At 42.6% G+C, this 23349-nt stretch overlaps 1 protein-coding gene across 1 annotated transcript in view; it reads right to left on the bottom strand.

The window, feature by feature from the left end:
* Positions 1 to 5504: 5504 nt before the first annotated feature.
* Positions 5505 to 23349, bottom strand: part of HSD17B12 (hydroxysteroid 17-beta dehydrogenase 12) — a 171154-nt gene continuing 153309 nt past the window's right edge. Inside the window, exons 10-11 of the mRNA XM_040259041.1 lie at positions 9602 to 9751; positions 5505 to 9339 (exon numbers count right to left, since the gene is read on the bottom strand). Coding sequence (XP_040114975.1) covers positions 9235 to 9339; positions 9602 to 9751 — 255 coding nt within the window. The 3' untranslated portion in view covers positions 5505 to 9234. The remainder of the gene's footprint in view (positions 9340 to 9601; positions 9752 to 23349) is intronic.

Here is a 23349-nt window from a genome sequence, read left to right as displayed (position 1 = left end):
AGACAGCTGGGTCATGGTGGAGAGGTCTGACAGAATGTGGTCCACTGGAGAAGGGAATGGCAAACCACTTCAGTATTCTTGCCTTGAGAACCCCACAAACAGTATGAAACACACACAAGACCTCTCCAGTTCCAGGCTTGGAAGTGGCACAGAATCACTTCTTCATTTATTGGCTAAAGCAAGTTAGCCCAGGTTCAAACAGTGGGGAAATAGACTTTACCTCTTGATTGGAGTTGTAAAGTCACATCCCAAAGAGTATGGAAAATGGGAGGGATACAGTGTTGAAGCATTTTTGCAACCATTCTACCACACTCCATGATGGGGAATATTGGAGAAACAAAGTTGCTGCAGGAATAGAGGGTGAGGGAAGCAGTTTTTTGAGATGAGGTAGTGGCTCCAATGGTAAAGAAGCCACCTGCAATGCAGGAGACCTGGGTTTGATCCCTGGGTTGGGAAGATCCCCTGGAGGAGGGCATGGCAACCCACTTCAGTATTCTTGCCTGGAGAATCCCCATGGACAGAGGAGCCTGGTGGGCTACAGTCCTTGGGGTCGCAAAGAGTTGGACACGACTGAGTGACTAAGCACAGCACAGAAAGGAGTCAGATTGTGCAGGCCTTGAGAGGCATAATAAACTCTGAACATTAATTGATATATGGTATGAAGTATTGATTAACATTAAATGTTCAGGGCCCTTCCTCCCTTACTTTCCATCTCATAGAAAACTTTGAAATGGTTGTCAAGTCCACATGTTTTAAGAAGGTGTAAGATTTATGCAATCGAAAGAGAAACCAGAATATTGGCCCTTTTGTTTCAAGGTGTGTCCCAGAGCAGGGATTGTTTTCTTTCAAGTGATTAGGATTCTGGTCAGAAAATAGTCAATAAAAGCTTATTACTGAATAAATTAAAAGTACCTGAAATTATTAAGTTAATGATTAGTGGACTAAGTCCCTTAATGCTTTAGAAATAAATTATCCACTTTGTGGAAGCAAATCCATTATGTAGAGAAGCACAGAAGTTAAATTGATCTGCCTAGGTCTTTTGCCTGGAAAGAACCAGAGCTTTAAATAGAGTCTTCATCCAAGGCTCCACTTATAACTTTCCCAAAGGTTGTGTAGTGCTTGCCAGTCACTATAGGTTTGTCCAGTTGTCAAATGCAGCCAGCATCTGCACCAGGGTGGATGCATGAATGAAAATAACATAGTAAGCTATCAGCATGGGGTGTGTTAAAAATGGCCTTATATTTTTTCATCCTTCTAGTACTAGTTGCTGGGCAGAAACTACATTTATGAGGTATGAGTCTGCAAGGATTCTTCCAGGTCTTGCCCCATTGTCCTCTCAGGGGCAGAGCAGTGGCTCCAGGGGAAGAGCTAGTCGGTAGAACGTTAGGTAGGAGAATCTGGCTCCATGTGGTAAAAGTACATAGAGATTCTGTTTTTAGAAATTAGGTTGGAGATCCTGAGGGATATCTACTATAAAACACCAATAAAAGATAAAATGCTTTTCAATACAGGAATTAGCCTGTGCAAAAAAAAGATTTCTTCTCAGACCAGGTGGAGAAGGCAATGGCAACCCACTCCAGTACTCTCACCTGGAAAATCCCATGGACGGAGGAGCCTGGTAGGCTGCAGTCCATGGGGTCGCTAAGAGTCGGACACGACCAAGCGACTTCACTTTCACTCTTCCTTTCATGCACTGGAGAAGGAAACGGCAACCCACTTTAGTGTTCTTGCCTGGAGAATCCCTGGGATGGGGGAGCCTGGTGGGCTGCCATCTTTGGGGTCACACAGAGTCGGACACGACTGAAGCGACTTAGCGGCAGCAGCAGCTGAGACCAAGGATAATGTGGGAATCTGAGTCCAGAGAGATGAGTAAGCTGGGACATACACACTCCTGGGTGGCCAACTGCTTGTATATTTCTGGGGAAGGGGGCAGATAGGTTGGGACAGGATGGAGACCAAGGGCAGGAAAGAGAGTTACAGCAGAGACTCGCATAAAGCTGGGACCCAGGAAGGAGTCAATACCGGAAAGGGGTGCAGAAATCTCACAGAGGCCAACAGCAAGAAAACTTTTTTGTTTTGGCATTAACTAAGGGTAGGAAGAACTCTTCCCTGAGAACTCATGGCCACTAGCCTATTTTCCATGAGTTTAATTGGCAACCCACTCCAGGACTCTTGTCTGGAAAATCTCATGGATGGACAGAGGAGCCTGGTAGGCTACAGTCCATGGGGTCACAAAGAGTTGGACATGACTGAGTGACTTCACTTTCTTTTCTTTCTGTAAGGACGAATTAATACCATTTGTACAATTTCCATCCCCTCCCCATACCCAAGAACAACAGAGACCGAACAGCTAGCAAACCTGAGAATTTTAACATAATGCAGGTAAAAATCGGTAATGCCCCCATACCTGATGAAAACAAACACAAATTGCCAGGAAATTTTACAATCAATAAGATTTGGAATAATTTCAATATAGGTCTAATGAAAAACTCACACAAATCATGAAAAATATGGGGAAATGAAGTACCATTAGCAAAAGTCAGCAGAAACAATAGAAACATCTACAAAAAATACTGGATTATTGGAACTATAAGAAACACAACATAATGGTGTTTAATATGTTGAAATAAATAAAGACATGAGAATAGTTGAAACCATAAAAAATTCAAAGCTTTTTTTTTTTTAAAGAACCAAATGCAACAATTAAAATCAAAAATTCAGTGAAGTCCCTATTTTTCAGTGGGACATGGTAGTACCAAGCAGTCACTATTAGAGCAGGGAAAAAAAAAATATAAATAACTTTTCTTTGAAGACACTGGAGATATTTGGATGCAATGAGGACTAGGTTAACTAAAATTCTAAAGAAAGAGCCCTCACTAGGTGAGCTGGCTATGTTCTTCCCCTGGGACATTTTCCAAGCCTAACAACTGATGATTGGACTTGCCAAAGACAGTGGCATCTCTACAAGGGGAGAGAATCCAGCAGATTTTTTGACAGCCACTGGGATGGCATGATGGACTGGATCTAGGAGCACTCTCAGATGCATGACCAGTTCCCCCAACAAGGCATCTGCTGAGTACCACGGCTGCACAGAAGGGTCGAGGTCTGGGATGAAAGACAAGGTGAAACCTGTCATGGTCTTACTTTGCTTGAAAAGCTGAATTTTCAGAAAGATGAGCCCACAAGAAACACGTGACAGGTTTCATTCTGCTGACACGTCAAATGACAATGGCGATGGACATAATAGAAGGGGAACCTAGCCCTGGCTCAGCTCAGGACTTACCTGGGTTAAAGTGATCAGTCTCCATCCTACCTACTAGGGAGGAGGCAAAGGCTGCCTAAAGAAAGACAGCGTCGACTGTGGTCTTGGTTCTTTTATATAGAATCTCTGGCATGCAGTATCTAAAAATTGTGGGACATGTGAGGAGGCAGAAAAATGTGACCTCTTCTCAAAAGAAAAAAATAAGTAGATCCACAGATGATCCAAATATAGGAGTAAGCAGACAAGGATTTTAAAACAATTATAGTATTTATAAAAATAGAGGAAGTGGGCAAAACATGAAAAAGGGAGTATTTAAATAGACGACTAGAAATTAAAGAATCAAATGAACGTTCCAGAGGTGAAATGTATTAATACCCGATATTACATGGATTTAACAGCAGAAAGTACCTTCAATATGGCAGGATTAGTGAACTTAAAAGATAGTTGATAGAAAAGAAGCTAAGGAGAAGTAACCTGAACACTCTTAACTATATAATCCAGTAATCACGCTCCATGGTATTTACCCCAAATGAGTTGAAAACTTTTGTCCACATAAAACCCTACACACAAATGGTTATAGCAGTTTTATTCATAATTGTCCAAACCAGAAGCAACCAATATGCCCTTCAATAGGTAAATGGATAAGCAAACTGTGGTGCATCTGTACAATGGGATATTATTCAGCAATAAAAAGAATAGAGCTATTAAGCCTTGAAAAGTCATAGAGGAAACTTAAATGCATGTGAAGTGAAAAGAAAACCAGTCTGAAAGGTCTGTGTTCTATAGTGATTTCAACTATAGAATTTTGGAAAAGGCAAAACTATTGAGACAAAGATCACAGATGCAGGTGTCTGGAGGTGAAGGAAAAGGGAGGGATAAATAAGTGGAACATGGGGTTTTTAGGGCAGTGAAACTGTTCTTAATGATCCTGCAGTGACGGTCACATCACACACATTGTTAAAAGGTCCAGGAAACCCTAATGTGAATTGTGGACTTTAGTTGATAATCAAATGTAACAATATTGGGTCATCAGTTGCAAAAAACAAACCACACTGATGCAGAATGTTAATAAGAGGGGATATATATACATATATGTGTAATAATACATATAATTTTGGCTGTACTGGGAAGCATGTGGGATCTTAATTCCCAGACCAAGGATGGAAACCACACTCCCTGCAGTGAAAGTGTTGAGTCTTGGCCACTGGGCCACCAGGGAAATCCCTCCAGGTAACTTTAAACTGTATTGTGCATGCACTGAAAATGTTCAGGAGTAAAGACAATGAAGATAAAGAATGTAAAACTTCCAAACTAGTACAGGAGGAAAAATGGAGTAAAAGAAAAAAAAATTAGCCAATCAAAAAGTGAGAAAAAAAAAAAGAAGCATAAAAGAAACAAAGAGAACAAAATAACATTATAGAAAGAAGTCTTCATGTTTTAAGAATCGTAAGTTATACATGAAATAAACTTGCCTGTAAAAAGCAGAGAATACCAAATTAAAAGACAATTATCTCCCCGCAACCCAGGTTTATTTTGCTTCTGTTCTGTTCTGTTCAGTCGCTCAGTCGTGTCTGACTCTTTGCGACCCCATGAATCGCAGCACACCAGGCCTCCCTGTCCATCACCAACTCCCGGAGTTCACTCAGACTCACATTCATCGAATCAGTGATGCCATCCAGCCATCTCATCCTCAGTCGTCCCCTTCTCCTCCTGTCCCCAATCCCTCTCAGCATCAGTCTTTTCCAATGAATCAACTCTTCACATGAGGTGGCCAAAGTACTAGAGCTTCAGCTTTAGCATCATTCCTTCCAAAGAAATCCCAGGGCTGATCTCCTTCAGAATGGACTGGTTGGATCTCCTTGCAGTCCAAGGGACTCTCAAGAGTCTTCTCCAACACCACAGTTCAAAAGCATCAATTCTTCAGTGGTCAGCCTTCTTCACAGTCCAACTCTCACATCCATACATGACCACAGGAAAAACCATAGCCTTGACTAGACGGACCTTAGTCGGCAAGGTAATGTCTCTGCTTTTGAATAAGCTATCTAGGTTGCTCATAACTTTTCTTCCAAGGAGTAAGCGTCTTTTAATTTCATTTATTTTGCTTACAAAACATAAATATGTAGAAAGATAGAGGTACCTAATTTGATATCACAGAAAAGAGATTTTAAGGCAAAAGCATTAGCAATAAGGATGTCAATACATGACAACAATACATGACAAAAAAGTTCAACTCACCAGAAAGTCAAAATTCTAAAATTTATTCATCTAAAAAGATAGCCTTAAAATGTATCAAATAAAAATGGATAAAACGGGGAAATTTGACAAATTCATTACAGTGAGAGAATTCAAAACACTTCTCTCAATTACTGACAGATCAGGCAGATAAAAGTTAGTAAAGAGATGGAAGATTTGAATACAATTAACAAACAACTTAAAGGACATATATTGAAAAATAACAATTAGTAAATAGACATTTTTCTTAAGCATACCTGGCACATTTAAAGTATTGGCTATACCTAGACATAAGTCTCAAAAACTTCTGAGACTAGGTAATAAGTTTTCATTTGTTAGGGATTCGTTTCCTACAGTCGCTGTAACAAACTCAGTGGCTTAAACTAAGACTGCTGCTAAGTCGCGTCAGTCGTGTCCAACTCTGTGCGACCCCATAGACGGCAGCCCACTAGGCTCCCCCGTCCCTGGGATTCTCCAGGCAAGAACACTGGAGTGGGTTGCCATTTCCTTCTCCAATGCATGAAAGTGAAAAGTGAAAGTGAAGTTGCTCATTAGTGCCGAACTCTTAGCGACCCCATGGACTGCAGCCCACCAGGCTCCTCAGTCCATGGGATTTTCCAGGCAAGAGTACTGGAGTGGGTTGCCATTGCCTTCTCTGAAACTAAGACTATCCTCTCAGAGTTCAGGAGGCCAGAAGTCCAAATTCAGTTACTAATCCAAAGGCTGGGCCCTTCCTCTTCCAGAACTAGGGGAATCCATTCCCGGCTCCTAAGAACACTGGGTGGCCGACGGCACTCAGGTCGTGGCTGCATTATTCTAATCTCGTGTCCATGGTCACACTGCTTTCTCCTCTTCTGGGTGTGTGTGTGCTCAGTGTGTCCACCTCTGTGACCCCATGGATTGCAGCCTGCCAGGCTCGGCCGTCTATGGAATTTTCCAGGCAAGAATACTAGAGTGGGTTGCCATCTCCTATACTTCAGTAATCTTTCTCTGCTTCTCTCTTATTAAGAATATTGTGATTCCATTTAGGGTCCATCTGGATATCCTAAGAAAATCTCATCTCAAGATCCCTAACTTAATCATACCTGCCCCTTTTCCATGTGAGGTAACACTTACAGATACAGGGATTAAGACCTGATATCTTTGGGTACCATTCTTTATCATACACTCGCACCTTGGAAGACAAACCTAGACAGCATATTAAAAAGCAGAGACATCACTTTGCCAACAAAGGTCTATGTAATCAAAAAGTGTTACTTGTTCAGTCCTGCCTGACTCCAGATGTGAGAGTTGGACCACAAAGAAGGCTGAGTGCCGAAGAACTGATGCTTTTGAATTGTGCTGCAGAAGACTCTTAAGATTCCCTTGGACAGCAAGATCAAACCAGTCAATCCTAAAGGAAATCAACCCTGAATATTCATTGGAAGGACTGATGCTGAAGCTGAAGCGCCAATACTTTAGCCACCTGGTGGGAAGAGCTGACTCACTAGAAAAAGACCCTGATGCTGGGAAAGACTGAAGGCAAAAGGAGAAGGGGGCAGCAGAGGATGGGATGGTTAGACAGCATCAGCTCAATGGACATGATTTGAGCAAACTCCGGGAGTAGTGGAAGACAGAGGAGCCTGGCATGCTGCAGTCCATGGGGTCACAATGAGTTGGACATGTTAAGGCTATACAGGCTGGGTTCTTATGCTAGGCTGGATTCTGAGCACTTTAAAATATTAATTTGTGCTCAAAACAATCTATGAGATAGGCACTATTATTATTCCCATTTTTCAGAACACAAAACTGAAGTGGAGAAAGGTTAAAACTATGTCATAGTCACGTGTTCTTTGATTACAGTGCAATTATTTAGAAATCAACAACAAAAGATTTAACTTTTTATTTTGAAATAACTTTAGAGTTACAGAAAATTTGCGAAATAGCACTAAGAATTTCCATTTCTCTTTCACTTAGATTCTCCAAATGTTAACATACTAACACATTTGCTTTATCGTTTTCTGTATACATATTTTTTCTGAATCTTTTTCAATTAAGTTGCATATATAATGTCCCATTATCCATAAATGCTCTAGTGTGTATTTCCTAAAAAACAAGAACTTTTTCTTAAGTAACCACAGTACAATGATCAAACTCAGGAAATTAACATTGATATAATGCTATTATCTAATCTTCAGACTACTCAAATCTCACAAATTGTCTCAAAATTGTCCTTAGTAGAAGAAAAAACATTTTTTCTCAACCAGGATCCAACCCAAGATCATGTCTTTTGCATGTTCCTTTCGTCTTCTTTAATCTGAAAGTTTTGACAAGTATAAGGTGGCAAAGTATAAGAAAGGCAAAGAAAGTGTTTTTTGTAAAGCTAAATCTATTCAATTTAAATGACTATTTTTTATTCTGAGATTATGTTCTTCCTATTTTAAGGGTACTAACGTTTCTTTATTTTTATAGAATGATGCCAATGGCAGATGGTGATTTGGTTTTTTCTGTTTTTTTTTTTTTTTTCCCAATGTCCTTGGCTGGCAAGTTTAAAAGCTAGAAACACTTTTAAATATGCCAATTAAAATGCCCGTTTATTTTGTTTTGTTTTGCAAATTTCCTGGTGCTTAAAACTCAGAATCTTGGAACCACAGCCTAGGTAAAGATCCACCTTCTTGCATATTCCACAACACTGAATTAATTTCTTAGCAAGTTCCCCAAACAAGTTAGGTATGTAGCAGGATAAAAGTCTTAATTTATACTAAACCAGTGCAAAAATGGCCTTAATTTCAAGCACCAAAGAAATACATTTTCAATCAACATCACCATTATATCATCTTTGATTAAAACTAATTGTATCAGTACCTATAGGGTACCTATTTAAAAGGGTAATACCACTTCCCTAATATCATCACCTAGGAGTGGCCTGGTGTCACCCATGTGAGCAGTACTGGTGCGGTGCAGAAACAAAGAACCTGGGGTCCAAGGAGGCCGCCTTCCTGGGTCGGGGATTTGGCGGCACTGGAAGGGCTGCCCATCAGTGTACATTTTGGCCTGTTTACCTTTAGAAATCATACCACAGAGCATTCAGTGTTTACACATGTTTAAACTGAGAATACATCTGTATTAGAGGAAAGTGTATTTTAGTGGGCATCATGTGTCAAAAATAACTCCATTATTTTTACGTCGTTAGCTACCCTTGCAGAAGGAAAGTTCTATATAAATGTACAAACATACTTTTAGAAAACCTTACAGCATGCTATGCAGATTGCAGTGTGTCTTCCCATATCAATGAATCCCCACTCCCTTAAAAATTTAAAAACAAAACCAAAAAAAAAAAAAAAAATAAAGAGCTGGCCATTACTTTTTAAAAGTACATTTCCGTGTAAATACTGAATAATCATCACTGGCATTTTCGACCAGATGAAACTGTTTAGCCTTATGTCTGACTCTATCATTCACTGATTTGCTATAATCATGTTCCTTCTATTAATAGTAAGCACTTCTTGCTAATGTTAGTTCTATATCCATTTGAAACGAGCATTTATGTTAAACTTCAAAATAACTCCCAGTGGCATCCAGAACATATGTCAGGAACTCCTGAAAGCAACCTCTGTTTTCCTCCTAATTATGACAACATTTAGCTTTATCAGTAACTGTTAATTAGCATGACAACTGAAGATTTGGAAATGGTGGGTGCCTTGCAGCAAGCACGCTTAGGCTGGCGCATCTGCCGAGTTACTCGAAGGTGTTACCAGTGCTCAGTTCTTCTTCATTTTTTTAAAATAGTGAGCCCGGATGGATTTGTTCACATTCATGCTCATTTTAAGATACAACCAGGAAGGCAGGATTGAGGCTACTGAGAACTAGGGAAAGAAACGGAGAGATACGCAATTAAGGCCTACAATCTGAATTCATTTGACACATAGGATCTTATGTTTTACTATATTACTGTTTTATTTATAGATAGATTTAAGAGTTCTTGGATGTACGGTAGAAAACACGGAGGCCTTGCTAGTAAGTCTAGACAATGTATATATGCTAATGTATCATATACTAATTTTGTGACTCAAAGGGAAAGAAAACCCCAAACCAAAGTGCTAATTCGGGACTCAAAAATCGACATACCATAAGAGAATGGATGAAGTATCCATTGGTCCGGGATTGCACGCCGATGGTTTTAATGGCAGACTTCACAAACGTCTCCGAAGAGGGCTTATCCAAAGTTGCCTTTCGAATTTTAGCCAGTTTGGTTGCAACGAAGTAGGGCAGGACACTCTAGAAAGGCAATATACCCCACAAAAAACATGCCATTGGTTAGCAAGGCCATAAACTCAGAATTCACTGTGATGTCTGATTGCTCTTAATGGCAGAAACATTCTGAAAAAGTATAAAGTTTGTATCTTTAGAGAGAGACAGAAGAAAAAGAGAAACAGCTATCTAAAGCTACCTTGATAGAAGAAATGGCTGCATAAAACAAGTTTAAAAAACAAAACAAAACAAAATCTATCACTTCCCTGGTGGCGGAGTGGATAAGGATCCGCCAGCCAACGCAGGAGACTCAGAAAGCTGCAGAGCAACGAAGCCCGTGAACCGTAACTACTGAGCCTGCACTGCAGAGCCTGGGAGCTGCAACGACCAGCCCACAGGCTGCGACTAAAGCACCTAGAGCCCCACGAGGAGCCACGGCAGTGAGAAGCCTGGATGCGGCAATGAAGAGTAGCCCCTGCTCACTGCAACTGGAGAAAGAGGGCGTGGCAATGAAGACCTAGCGCGCACACGCGCGCACACACACACACACACAGCCTTCCCTAAAAAAAGAAAAACTTCTTCATTGCCGTGCGCACCCAAGTCCATGGGGTCACAAAGAATCGGATGTGACTGAGCGACTGAACTGAACTGACTGATCAATACAACAGAGTCCGAGACTAGAGAAAGTGTTAAAAACTAAGCAGAAACACACCTTTTTGGGTCTTTAAAAAGAAGCAGTATACAAATCTAGAGCAGAGATTTGGAATAGGATGCTTTTCCCTCTGATTAAACAGCATGGTTATAGAACTACCACATAGGAGGTTTTGGACATTTTATGCCCCTATAGAGATAATATTAATTTTCTCCCTACTTGACGATTACTAAGCTTGTTCTATCAGCTTTGGCCCATCTAAAATAAAAGACATTTCACACTCTCAGCTTTGGGCTGCCCACTTTTCTCCCCTAGTTTCTTACCATTCTGAGTTTTATAAACTTTGCTGTTGATGAGCTAGGACCACCATCTGTCTCTGTTTTTCTTCTTTTTTCTTTGTTGTGGGGGAGACAGGATAACATTATGGAAACAGCTTGGGTAACTAATAAGATACTTGACGGCACTAGTGTGGGATGGCAAACCTGGACATTACCTTTCAGGAGGATTAACTATTTATTATTATTCATTATTTAGGGGAATTAATTCTTTCTGATGCTTGCTAAATTTTAGATATGCTTCAACACAGAATGCCAGGAAACCCTACTACAATGACTCAAGAGGTCCCTTCTATACTTTGAAATTACCTGGGTATGCTTGTCTACCAAGGAGTGAATGTACTCTCTTTATCTGAAATGTGTGAAAGGATAGGATATAAATTACAATGAAACTTCTATTAAGGAAGTGGATCTATTTCAGCACATGGTGGTCAAAATCAAAAACGTCATTACTAAGGCAGAAACAAAACTGAAATGTGCTCCAGTCTATAGATTTTCTTCCTGCTAAGAGCGGGGAGTTCCCATATCTCTTTTGTTATTTTTTGTCATTCCCAAGTATGAGTCACCCTCCTTAACAGGTGAGCTGAAACTGCAACCCACCTAATAGAACCACGAAGCCAAAGGCCTAACCACTGTCACGCTCCAACTTTTTCTTACTCCCTGCAGTCACAGACCTGGCACTAAGGAAACTAACTTCCCCAAGGCACTTCAATACCTGGGCCAACTTGGATTAGGGGACTTTTTGGTGTTTGACAGTTTGTTTACTGGAATTGGGCTTCCTCGGTGGCTCAGATGGTAAAGAATCTGCTTGCAGTGCAGGAGGCCTAGGTTCGATCCCTGGATTGCGAAGAGCCCCTGGAGAAGGGAATGGCTACCCACTGGAGTATTCTTGCCTGGAGAATTCCATGGACAGAGAAGTCTGGTGGGCCACAGTCCATGGGGTCACAAAGAGTTGGACACAACTGAGTGATTAACACACACACTTACTGGAATTATTACTCTACACTTATTCTTCACTTAAAAAGCGTTTTTTTTTTTTGGTCAAATAGATCCTTATTTTTAACACCATGTTGCTAGAAGGATCCAGTATATGACAGTACAAACCAAAGAGCGATCTCAGGCTAACACACACTATGAAATGCAGAGCTCATGAGGCTAGGGAATGGGTAGGGAAAGAAAGCTTGTTCATCAAGCTGAGTAGCAAACAGCAGAGAGAATGTATGCATGTACTCTGACTCAACAGTGAAGGACCTCAAGCAAACGCCGTCACACCTCTGTGCCTTGCGTTTCTTGGTTACAAAAAAGGAAAGATTAAAAAACAAAAACAAAAAACCTTTCTCATATACAGATCACAAGCCTATCTGAAAAGTGAAGTTTCGAGCCTCTCAGTATAACGGTGGTCTACTAATGATACGTTCCAATTACATCATTCTATTCTAATCCTCCCTGCCTCCCTCCTTCTTGCTGCTGCAGCTAAGTCACTTCAGTCGTGTCTGACTCTGTGTGACCCCATAGACGGCAGCCCACTAAGCTCCTCTGTCCCTGGGATTCTCCAGGCAAGAATACTGGAGTGGGTTGCCATTTCCTTCTTCAATGCATGAAAGTGAAAAGTGAAAGTGAAGTCGCTCAGTCGAGCCCGACTCTTAGTGAACCCATGGACTGGAACCTACCAGGCTCCTCAGTCCATGGGATTTTCCAGGCAAGAGTACTGGAGTGGGGTGCCATTGCCTTCTTCTTGGGGCAGCATAAATCAGACTGTTCTGATCTTAAATTAAGTCGCACTGCCTGGCTGAACCACTTGATGGTGCCAAATGTTAACTCATCATTCAGTTAAACCTCCAGCTTGTCTGGAGGAGGTCCTGGCTCTGGAGGTGGGGACAAGAGACACATACAAATTCTACTCTGGGAAGGGTATTTATTTCTACAAAGGTTTAAAATCGAAGCAGTTCACATGGCCTAGCAGAGGATGGAAAGGATTCAGAAATGGGAGTTTGTCAGGTAAACGAATAAGGGAAGAACGTTTTGGGTAATGGAAACAGCAGAAGCAAAGAAAAGGAGACACAGGGAGTAGGACGTTCTCAGGGACCTGCAACAATTCACTACAGTCCACACATCGGAAAGGCACAAAGCGGTGGCAGGAGGAAGGCTAAAGAGTACAGAAAACTAAGTCCAACCCCTGCCGGTACTGAGTTCCAGAGCAGAAGTGATGGCACGGTCTTATTCATCAGCATATGCTTAGCCACTGCCATTGCCGCGCATGTGCTAAGAGTGCCAAGAAAGCTGCTGAATGAATCAGCAACAGAACTCTCGGGACAGCCCTGAATATACTACTGGGGTCCCTTTCTACTGCTGCAGTCCAGAAAATTAATGACACCAGAAAGCTGACAACATGATATGAGATTTTAAACCACAACTTTAGATATTCTGACACTTAAGATGATCTATCTATCTGAACAAAAACAAATGTATAGCTTTTGCTATAGCTCACCTAGCATTTAAAAAGCAGTATTTCAAATCACATAAAAGTCTCCCTGGTGACTCAGATGGTAAAGATTCCACCTGCAATGTGGAAGACCTGGGTTTGATCCCTGGGTTGGGAAGATACCCTGGAGGAGATCATGGCAATCCACTCCAGTATTCCTGCCTGGAGAATTCCATGGACAGAGGAGCCTGGCGGGCTACAGTCCATGGGGTCTCAAGGAATCAGACACAACAGAGTGACTAAGCATAGGACAGTATAAGGAAATACCTAAAGGAAATCAACCCTGAATATTCACTGGAAGGACTGATGCTGAAGCTGAAGCTCCAGTACTTTGGCCATCTGATGAGAAGAGCCGACTCACTGGAAAAAAAACCCTGATGCTGGGAAAGGTTGAAGGCAGGAGGAGAAGGGGACGACAGAGGATGAGCTGGATGGATGGCATCACCGCCTCAATGGAGTTTGAGTAAACTCCAGGAGATAGTGAAGGATGAAGGATAGGGAAGCCTGGCGTGCTGCAATCCACAGGGTTGCAAAGAGCTGGACATGATTAGTGACTGAACAAAAACAAGGAAATATCTTATAGGTCAAAATGTCATCTAAACAGTTAAACTAAAACCCAATAAATGATCATTAATCTACCTTTCCTGTCTTTCCTGTCTATGCAAGGAAACATTATAGTGAACCGGTCAAGAAGATACCCATACGTTCATAGGAAGTATTTTGGGCAGAACACAACAAATTTTAAAAGTTGCTTAAGCTCAACAATTTGCTGTGATAAATACAGTCAGCCTGGAAACAGCTTGACCCTTGACAGCTACAGATACAGGCACATGCCCTGGTCTTTAAACTGAAAATCATTAACTAGGCCATAAAGCAAAGCTGTTGATGTTTTATCCTTGCATCAGCCTATTAAAAAAAAAAATCCCTGGAGATAAATTTGATATCCTTTCCTCACCCACTGAGTAGCTTGCTGAGGTATCTGGTCTTTAGGGAACAGTTTAGGGGGCCCTCGATTCAGAACTGGAAGTTTAACTACAACTTAATATCACAGAATAGGAGAAAGATGGATGCCCAGCTCTGCACGGGAAGTGTTCAAGGATCAAACACCAAACCTTCTAACTTCACATGGTAGTGATCTTTCATGTCGTCATCTGTGTCCTGAACGTGCTTTCTCAAATTTAAAGATGACTACAACAACCCCCAGCCATGCTTTGGGAAACAAGGATCCAGAGACCACCAGGCTCCAGTCTGTTTGTACAATATGCAATTCTCAACATGGGGTCTGATCTGCCTTTTACGAGCATTACGTTTACCAGGGAAGCCGGCACACATTCTCAAGGCAGAGGCTGCAGCTCCTAGGAGGCGCTTCAGGGAATCTCTTCCCTTAAGTCTGTGTACTCATCCTCCATTGCAGGATCTGATATCCTCCAGAAAATCTGAATCATCACATACCTAGATCCTAGTTTTGGAAAGGAAAGTGAAGTTGCTCGGTTGTGTCTGACTCTTTGCAACTCCATGGACTGCAGCCTGCCAGACTCCTCCATCCATGGGATTCTCCAGGAAAGTATACTGGAGTGGGTTGCAACTTCCTTCTCCAGGGAGTCTTCCTGACCCAGGGATCGAACCCAGGTCTCCCACACTGCAGGCAAATTCTTTGCTGTCTGAGATTGGGTTATTTCACTTGCAGACCATGAGATGAGCATTTTTACCAAAGGGCCCTTGATTATCTCATTGGTAGAAACAAATCCTTGGACTTTCTAGAAAAATGTTAGGAAGAAGGAATCATTCTGATGGTGTAGAGATCCCTGATTCCACAGCAATGAGCAAAAGCCCCACAGTAACATTAGCTACAAAGGACCTAAGCACAAAATAAAGGAGTTGAAGTGTTGTGCCCTGCACAAAGACGATCCTTGATCAACACTAAGGCTAAGTCACTTCAGTCGTGTCCGACTCTGTGCGACCCCATAGACGGCAGTGCACCAGGCTCCCCCGTCCCTGGGATTCTCCAGGCAAGAACACTGGAGTGGGTTGCCATTTCCTTCTCCAATGCATGAAAGTGAAAAGTGAAAGTGAAGTCGCTCAGTCATGTCTGACCCTTAGCAACCCCATGGACTGCAGCCTTCTAGGCTCCTCCGTCCATGAGATTTTCCAGGCCAGAGTACTGGAGTGGGGTGCCATTGCCTTCTCCGTTGATCAACACTGGCTGGCTGATGATCTTACAAATGACCTACTTCCATATATGTGGAATTTGTACATTAAAATGCAGAGAACCAAAGGACAAACAGTGTAAATCTCACCCCAAAAAAGCATGTATTCAACAACAAGTGCTTCCTAAGCACCTACTAGAACACTGATTTAGGCACTCGGAATTCAGTTATGAACAAAGACAGAATCCCTGACCTTACTGAGCTTACATCTTAGTTGGGGGAAGGCCTGGTGCGTAGAATCTACAAACAGATGGTAAAAGAATGTCTATAAGATTGGCAGCGATGATAAAAAAGGAAGAAGGGAAATAAACCTGAGTGAAGGATGGAGGTGCTGGGGGTTGTTACTGCAGGTGATCAAGAAGGACCCTTCTGATATAGTAACATATATGTGATATGATCAGATATAAACAAAGGTTACAATGAAGGGAGAGAGCGAGCCAAAAGGATACCTGGATTAAGAGCCTTAGACTGGAAGAACAGCAAGTGCAAAGGTCCTGACTGTGCTTGGAGCGTTTGAGGAACTGCAAGGAGGCCAGAGAAATAGCAGGGGTGGGGTCAAGGTAATGTGAAATGCTTGCAATCAGAACAAGGTAGGTCATAAGAACTCATGATTTTACTCTGAAAGAGATGAAAAAACACAGGACGATTTTGAGCAGAGGAGTAAAACGAGATGGGTTATGCTTTAAACAGATCACTCTGCAGGAAAAGACTGTGGGGCTGGCAGGGGTGGGAGTGGGGAGGCCATACAGGAAGACACTGCAAAAGGCCCAGCCAAGAGGTCATGGTGGCTCAGATTCACAGTAGTGGTGGGCCATGAGAAGTGTCCAGGTAGTGGATGTGTTTAAAGGATCAACTAAAGTCAGGAGGATTTCCTGATGGATGGAATTTCGGGTGTAAAAGCATAAGCAGACATCAGCTCTGAAATCAACAGACCTGGATTCAAATTCCACTCGACTACTTACTAGTCGTGAGATTTTGAGCGAAATATTGAGCTTTGGTTTCTTCCCTGGGGTATACAGCATCTTCCTTATTGCATTATTACAAGGATTAAATAAAACACTGTCAGTTAGAGAGTGTGGGACTTGAACTCTCGTATGTATTAGCAATTATTTTCCAAGTTTTCTAATATTTATATTTTTCAGAATGGATTTAGAAAGAAAAACTTAGCTAACATTTTATATCCTGTAAGAGGTATGAGAACACCATTTGCTATAGAAAAATGACTCCAATAACCACCTGGATTTCTGAGTCCTTTATGGATACAGATTTAATGTGTTTAAAGAAGGGCTTCCCTGGTGACTCAGGCGGTAAAGACTCTGTCTACAATGCGGGAGACCTGGGTTCAATTCCTGGGTCAGGAAGATCCCCTGGAGAAGGGAATGGCATCCCACTCCAGTATTCTTGCCTAGAGAATTCCATGGACAGGAACCTGGTGGGCTACAGTTCATGGTGTCGCAAAGAGTCGGACACGACTGAGCAACTAACACTCTCACTAAAGGACACTTTAGGTTTTTAGTTCTTGTGGTGCGACGTTACTTAAAAAGCCGAGGAAAAACAGCCATGATCACTGACAAAAATAAGGATTCACCTAGTTGGAAGGGGTTTGGGTCCAAAGATCCCAATGGGACAAATTTTATTATTCTTAAAGATATTTCTCAAAGTTGGTGCAGTTGACCAGATATAACCATCTCCTGTGAGAATCTTTCTGCTGCTTCATTGTTCTCTGTATTTAGACTCCATTTGCACTAAAGACACACACCATTGCCTTCTTTTATTGTCATTGGTAATTAACAAGAAGAATGTACGAGAACTTACATTTTCATTCCCAACACCTATTTCTCCACGTTGAGCTTTCTAGCTCGTTGAAGCCTCGTAGATCTGATTACGCTAAGCAATAAAATGCTTTAACAAAATATACACAAAGAATATCTTCTTCCATTAACAAAATAAACTGGAATCTTGTTTGCTCCCTCACTTCAATTTGTCTGACTTGTTTTCTAAATTTATTCTAAAAAGTATGTTTTTTAAAGAATTAACAAAACTGCCAACTCTCATCACCGAGGAGAAACAAAGAGCTGGAAGGCAGGACTCTAAGAGAGTGGAGCCCCAAGATTTTCTCCATTATGATAAGTTCACATTTAAATGGAACATTCTTTTGTAATCTCTTGCTAAGTGTGACAAGCTCCCCCTTCAGTTTTAGGCCAGGCCAGCTGAAACCTACACCTACCTTCTTGGGTCTGAATGGTCTCCACCTGCATCCTCACCTTTCCTCTGCTAAAAAGTCAGGTAAACTAACCTGGGCTTCCTTGGTGGCTCGGACAGTAAAAAATCCCCTGCAATGAGGGAGACCCTGGTTTGATCCTTGGGTCAGGAAGATTCCCCTGGAGAAGGGAATGGCAACCCACTCCAGTATTCTTGGCTGGGAAATCCCATGGACAGAGGAAACTATGGGATTGCAAAGAGTCGGACATGAGTGAGCAACTGACACTTTCCCTTTCAAACTAAACCTAATGAGTGGTTTCAGTTAGCAAATGATCCCCATGTTGAGAACAATTCCAGAGACCTGGCTTTCCAGCTCCAAGCAAGAAAACTATGGTGCAGGATAACACCCCAGGGAGAAGCACGGGGGCCTGGCAGAAAGAGCACAGACCTAGGCGTTACTCAAACCCATGCGACCAATCCGGAGAGGGAAATTCCTAAATTCCCTGTACCTCCCCAACGCCCCCAACCCAGCATCCTCCTTTAGAGTCTGCATGGAATGGACCACTGTGTGAAGCCATCTCCTTCACGTGTGTGCTTGCTTGCTTACTGTCTGTCTCCTTCCCACTAAATATAAACTCTGCCACAGCAGGGACTCCATCTGTCTTTCTGCCATGGCAGCCCCACCTCCCCAGCAGTTCCCTCTGAGTATTTTGAGAGTAATATTACGAGAAAGAGTTCCCTGATGGCCTAATGTTAGGATTTGGGGCTTTCACTGCCATGGCCTGGATTCAGTTCCTGATAGGGGAATTCAGATCCCATAAGCCACACAGCTCAGCCAAGACGAGAGATACTGTGAGGTCAAAAATTAGAACGCAGGTGGTAGATTAGATAAGAATACTACATCAATGTTAACTGTAAAGTTGGTAACTGTATTGTGATTAGTTATAAGGGTATCCTTATTCTTTGAAAATACACTGAAGGATCTGGAGGCAAAGAAACATGATTCACGCAGCTCACCTCTCAATGATAAAACAAATGGAGCAAAATATTAACCACAAGTGAATCTGCATAAAGAATATTGGGGTGTTCTTTGTACTATTCTTACAAGCTTTCTACAGATTTGAAATTACTTCCAAATCAAAACACACACACACAAGAAAGCCTATGAAAGTTTTACAGAATAAGAGTTCAAGAAGTACAGTTTAAGGATGTCATCTTAGTCCCAGCTCTTTCTTACTTGCTTGGCATTAAGAGATGGGGCCTGGTATTGGGGCCCACCAACTAGCCAGTCAGATCACTTACGACTTTGCCCTCTGAAAGAGTTAAGTATAATTTTGACTGGGATTTAGTTATAGCGTAATCCTGAGAACAGATCATTCTTACTGACAGAGCAACTTTCAATGAGATTTACAACAATGTTTTTCTTAGCCTCTATTCTAACGTCAACAGAGTCAAAATGCACCTCCAAGATGTTTCTTATCACTTGTTGTCACTATTGTTTGTGTTTCCAGGAAATGCTTTGCCAAATCTATTGGCAAATCTGAATTCATGAAGGAAATACTAAATGTGCTTACAAAATTATAGGAAAGAAGTTGAAGGAAAGACGAGGAGAGCAAAGCAAAGAAAAAAAATATAACAAAGGAATGAACAGAAAACAATTCAGAATCTGGAGAAAATTCTCTCTCCCTCTCCCCAAAGAGCGATCTGTCGTATCTCCACGTGGACACAGACCTAGAAAGCGAACTTGTCTTCCACAGATTAGAAGAAACTGAAGTGCGACATCATAGCATTAGCCTGGAAGCCCTCTAGATAGAGAATTTGAAAATTCAAGCCCAGAGGCCTATGTGAGCAACGGAAGAAGCTCAAAACAGAGGACTGTGTATCGCCACGCACAGCCATGCACAGCCAGGGTCCCCCACACTACACCTGCCCTGAGTAACAGAGACAGACAGGATAAAAAGCCCCAGTACACTGGATACAGTGTATTGGTTGGGAGGGGATGGGGGAGTTTGTGGCCAGATAGTATCAGACACAGATATGTAATAAGAAATGAGAGAGGGGCTTCCCCTCTCTCATTTGGCTCAGGGGTAAAGACTCCACCTGCCAATGCAGGAGACACAGGTCCCACCCCCGGACCGGGAAGGTTCTGCCTGCTGCAGAGCAACTAAGCCCGTGCACCGCAACGACAGCCTGTGCTCCAGCGCCCAAGGGCCGCACCTACTGAGCCCAGGGGCCTCAGCTGCTGGAGCGCGAATGCTCTAGAGCCCGTGCTCTGCAGCGAGAGAGCAGCCCCTGCTCGCCATAGCGAGAGAAGCCTTCACATCAGCAGAGACTCAGGACAGCCAAATAAATCCATTTTTTAAAAAAGAAAGAAAGAAGAGAGCAAAAAGGAAGGTGTAACCACGTGCACCCAGCAGCTGAGATAAGGTTTCCCAGGTGAAGTGAGGCCAGAGCCCTGGAAGATGGGCAGGGAGCAGGTGTGAAGAGGAGGCTGGCAGAGGAGTGGGGTTAGGGCGTGCCGGCAGAGGAGGAGCCAGTCACGGGCAGGGTCCGCCTGGCTGGAATTCAGGGTGGGACGATGGAGCGGTCAGAGGCGAAGGCCTCATGGGGTCTGAATCCAACCCTGAACTTGATGCGCAGCCACCGGAGGACTCTGAAGGAAGGCTACACATTTCAGTTGTTTTGAATCAGATCACCCAGGAAACGGGATGTGGGAAGCAGTGGAAGGGAAAGTAGCTGATGAATACTCCTCACCCAAGAGACTGTGCAGACCACACACCACCAGAGAAAAACCAGTACTCTGTAACGGAGCTGCATTTAGACCGGATTTATTTTTTCTTATCCCTTTGGTCAGAGTTAACATGAGAGTCTCTTCTGCTTCAGCATTCTGATGTGTTCATGCAGAAATGACTACTTTTCCTCACAAACACTGCGGTTTTTGGTTTTTCACCAAGTTCACTCCAAGTCTAAACTTTGAGTGAATTCCCATGAAGGAACACAGGGGTCAATGAAATCACATCATTGATAATTCATCTTTCAGAAAAAGAAACGTATATCAAAGTAAAATATTTCCGAAACAAATGCTAATATGTTTCTATAGTAGCGGCTGGTCACAACAGATCAACAGGCAGAGAATATGCAGACAAGATCTTTGAGGGAAATCAGACCTGGAAATAAGAGAACAAACAGCCTTGTGTGTTCACTGAATTTTGGAAATTGCTCATCTGTGCTCACAAGGCCTAAGACTCTCCCTTTTGTCACTGAAACACTTGGCAGCTTCTGGTCACACTGCCTCCAGGTCACTCACCAATGGACCTTTAAGATTCCTACTGGGTCTCCATAGTGTTTAAAAATTATTAGTTAAAAATATAAGTTAATAGCTTGAATATAATTGATTCATCAGAATGAGAAGATGGCATGACACAGTGTGGCACACGAGGCCTGACCTCCCCTGAATGCTTTACTGATCTCCTGTTGACAAAATACAACACATTCTGTGTAGCAGGTTCAGACTATTAGCATTAAAATAACTGGTGTCAAGAGACGAGGAGGTGGGAAGCATATGCTGCTGCTGCTGCTAAGTCGCTTCAGTCGTGTCTGACTCTGTGTGACCCCATACACGGCAGCCCACCGGGCTCCGCCATACCTGGGATTCTCCAGGCAAGAACACTGGAGTGGGCTGCCATTTCCTTCTCCAATGCATGAAAGTGAAAAGTGAAAGTGAGGTCGCTCAGTCGTGTCCGACTCTTCGCGACCCCATGGACTGTAGCCTACCAGGCTTTTCTGTCCATGGGATTTTCCAGGCAAGAGTACTGGAGTGGGATGCCATTGCCTTCTCCGGGGAGCATATAGTAGCTCCATATAAAATTCAGAAATCTTGAAAACCCTGACCTCCCAGAGTACCCTGTACTCATGGGGAGCTGCAGACTGGAATAACACCAAAGGGCTATGATATGGAAGGATCCCTTCAAAGGATCCCTTGGGGGAGACATTTAACTGACTCTGGAAGATGAAGAAATATTTACACTGAAGATATAAGGAAGGAAATGGAGCTAAGCAGTCCAGCACCTTCTGCCTGGCCAGATGGATCCAGTGAACGTTCAGTGGGGTTCCCAGGTGGTGCTAGCGGAAAAGAGCCTTCCTGCAATGCAGGAGACATAAGAGATGTGGGTTCGATCCCTGGGTGAGGAAGATCCCCTGGAGCGGGGCATGGCAACACACTCTAGACTCTCGCCTGGAGAAGTCCATGGACAGAGGAGCCGGGCAGGCTCTAGTCCGTAGGGTCACAAAGAGTCAGACATGAATGAGTGACTAACACTGAGATCATTAGGAGATGCCGTGAAACACACAGAGACATATGAAGTGCCTAGCACGGTACCTGGAAAGTATTCCCTCTAACATTAGCTGTTGGTATTGTGATTGGCCGTCTGGGGCTTCAGGGTGCAAAAAGGAAAACACTAGGCTCACAGATATGGAAAGCCACAATGAACACTGGATGTGTGAAGAGGTGGGCACAGGCCACGGGCAGGAGCAGGAATGAGATAAGGATTGCAATCTCTCCCAAGACATTGATAAAAATGTGCCTAACCGTGGAAAATACCATGAGCCATCACTTCTTTGTGTTGAGTGATAGCTGACTTGAGACTGATCCCCATAAAAGCCCCTTCACTGGATTCGTTTTGTATTGTATTTTCACAGCATTGTATCTGTTAGCTACATAATAAAATCAAAGGTCTCTCTAAAAATTAAGTCAAAATGGATCAAGGCCCTAAATATTAGAGCTAAAACTGTAAAACTCTTAGAGGAAAACATAAAGGGGAAAATCAGCTATACTTCAATAAAATTTTTTTTAAAAACCCAGCCGGAAAGCCTCACAACATTTGATTTGGCAATGGTTTCTTGGCTATGACACCAAGAGCACAGGTAACAGCAATGAAAAATAAGCTGGACTGCATCAAACTTTAAAACTTTTGGGCATCAGAGGAGATCACCCATAGAGTGAAAAGGTAACGCACAGACTGGGAGAAAATGTTTGTAAACCATATATCTAATAAAGGGTTAATGTCCAGAATATATCTAGACATCCTACAATTCAAAAATAAAAAAGCAAACAACCTAATGAAATAATGGGTGGAGAACTTGAATAGATACTTCTCCAAAGAAAATAGACAAGTGGCCAGTACACACTTGAAAAGATGCTCAACATCATCGATCCTTAAGGAAATGCAAATCAAAATCAAAACCACAATGTGATACCACTCCATATGCATAAGCATCAGCTCAGATCAGTCGCTCAGTTGTGTCTGAATCTGTGACCCCATGGACTATGCCCGCCAGGCTCCTCTGACCATGGAATTCTCCAGACAATAGTACTGGAGTGAGTTGCCATTTCCTCCACCAGAGGATCTTCAGACCCAGGGTTCGAACCCACGTCTCTTCCGTCTCCTGCATTGGCAGGCAGATTCCTTACCATGGTGCCACCTGGGAAGCACTCATAAGAATGGCTATTATTAAAAACAAATGAAAAGAAAATGCCAAATATTGGTGAGGATGTGGAGAAATTGGAACCCTTATACATTGCTGGTAGGAATATAAAATAGGGAATCTATCTATTATACTGTGGAAAACAGGAAGGTGATTCTTCCAAAAAAGACTTATCATATGATCCAGCAATTCCATCTGTGTACATATCCAAAAGAACTGAAAGCAGGGTCTCAAAGAGATGGGTGTAAACCCACGTTCAAAGC

Source organism: Oryx dammah, unplaced genomic scaffold, assembly GCF_014754425.2.
Source record: "Oryx dammah isolate SB20612 unplaced genomic scaffold, SCBI_Odam_1.1 HiC_scaffold_17, whole genome shotgun sequence".
Lineage (NCBI taxonomy): Eukaryota > Metazoa > Chordata > Mammalia > Artiodactyla > Bovidae > Oryx > Oryx dammah.
Note: the sequence above shows the minus strand (reverse complement) of the source record. Positions and strands in the feature narration are given on the sequence as shown.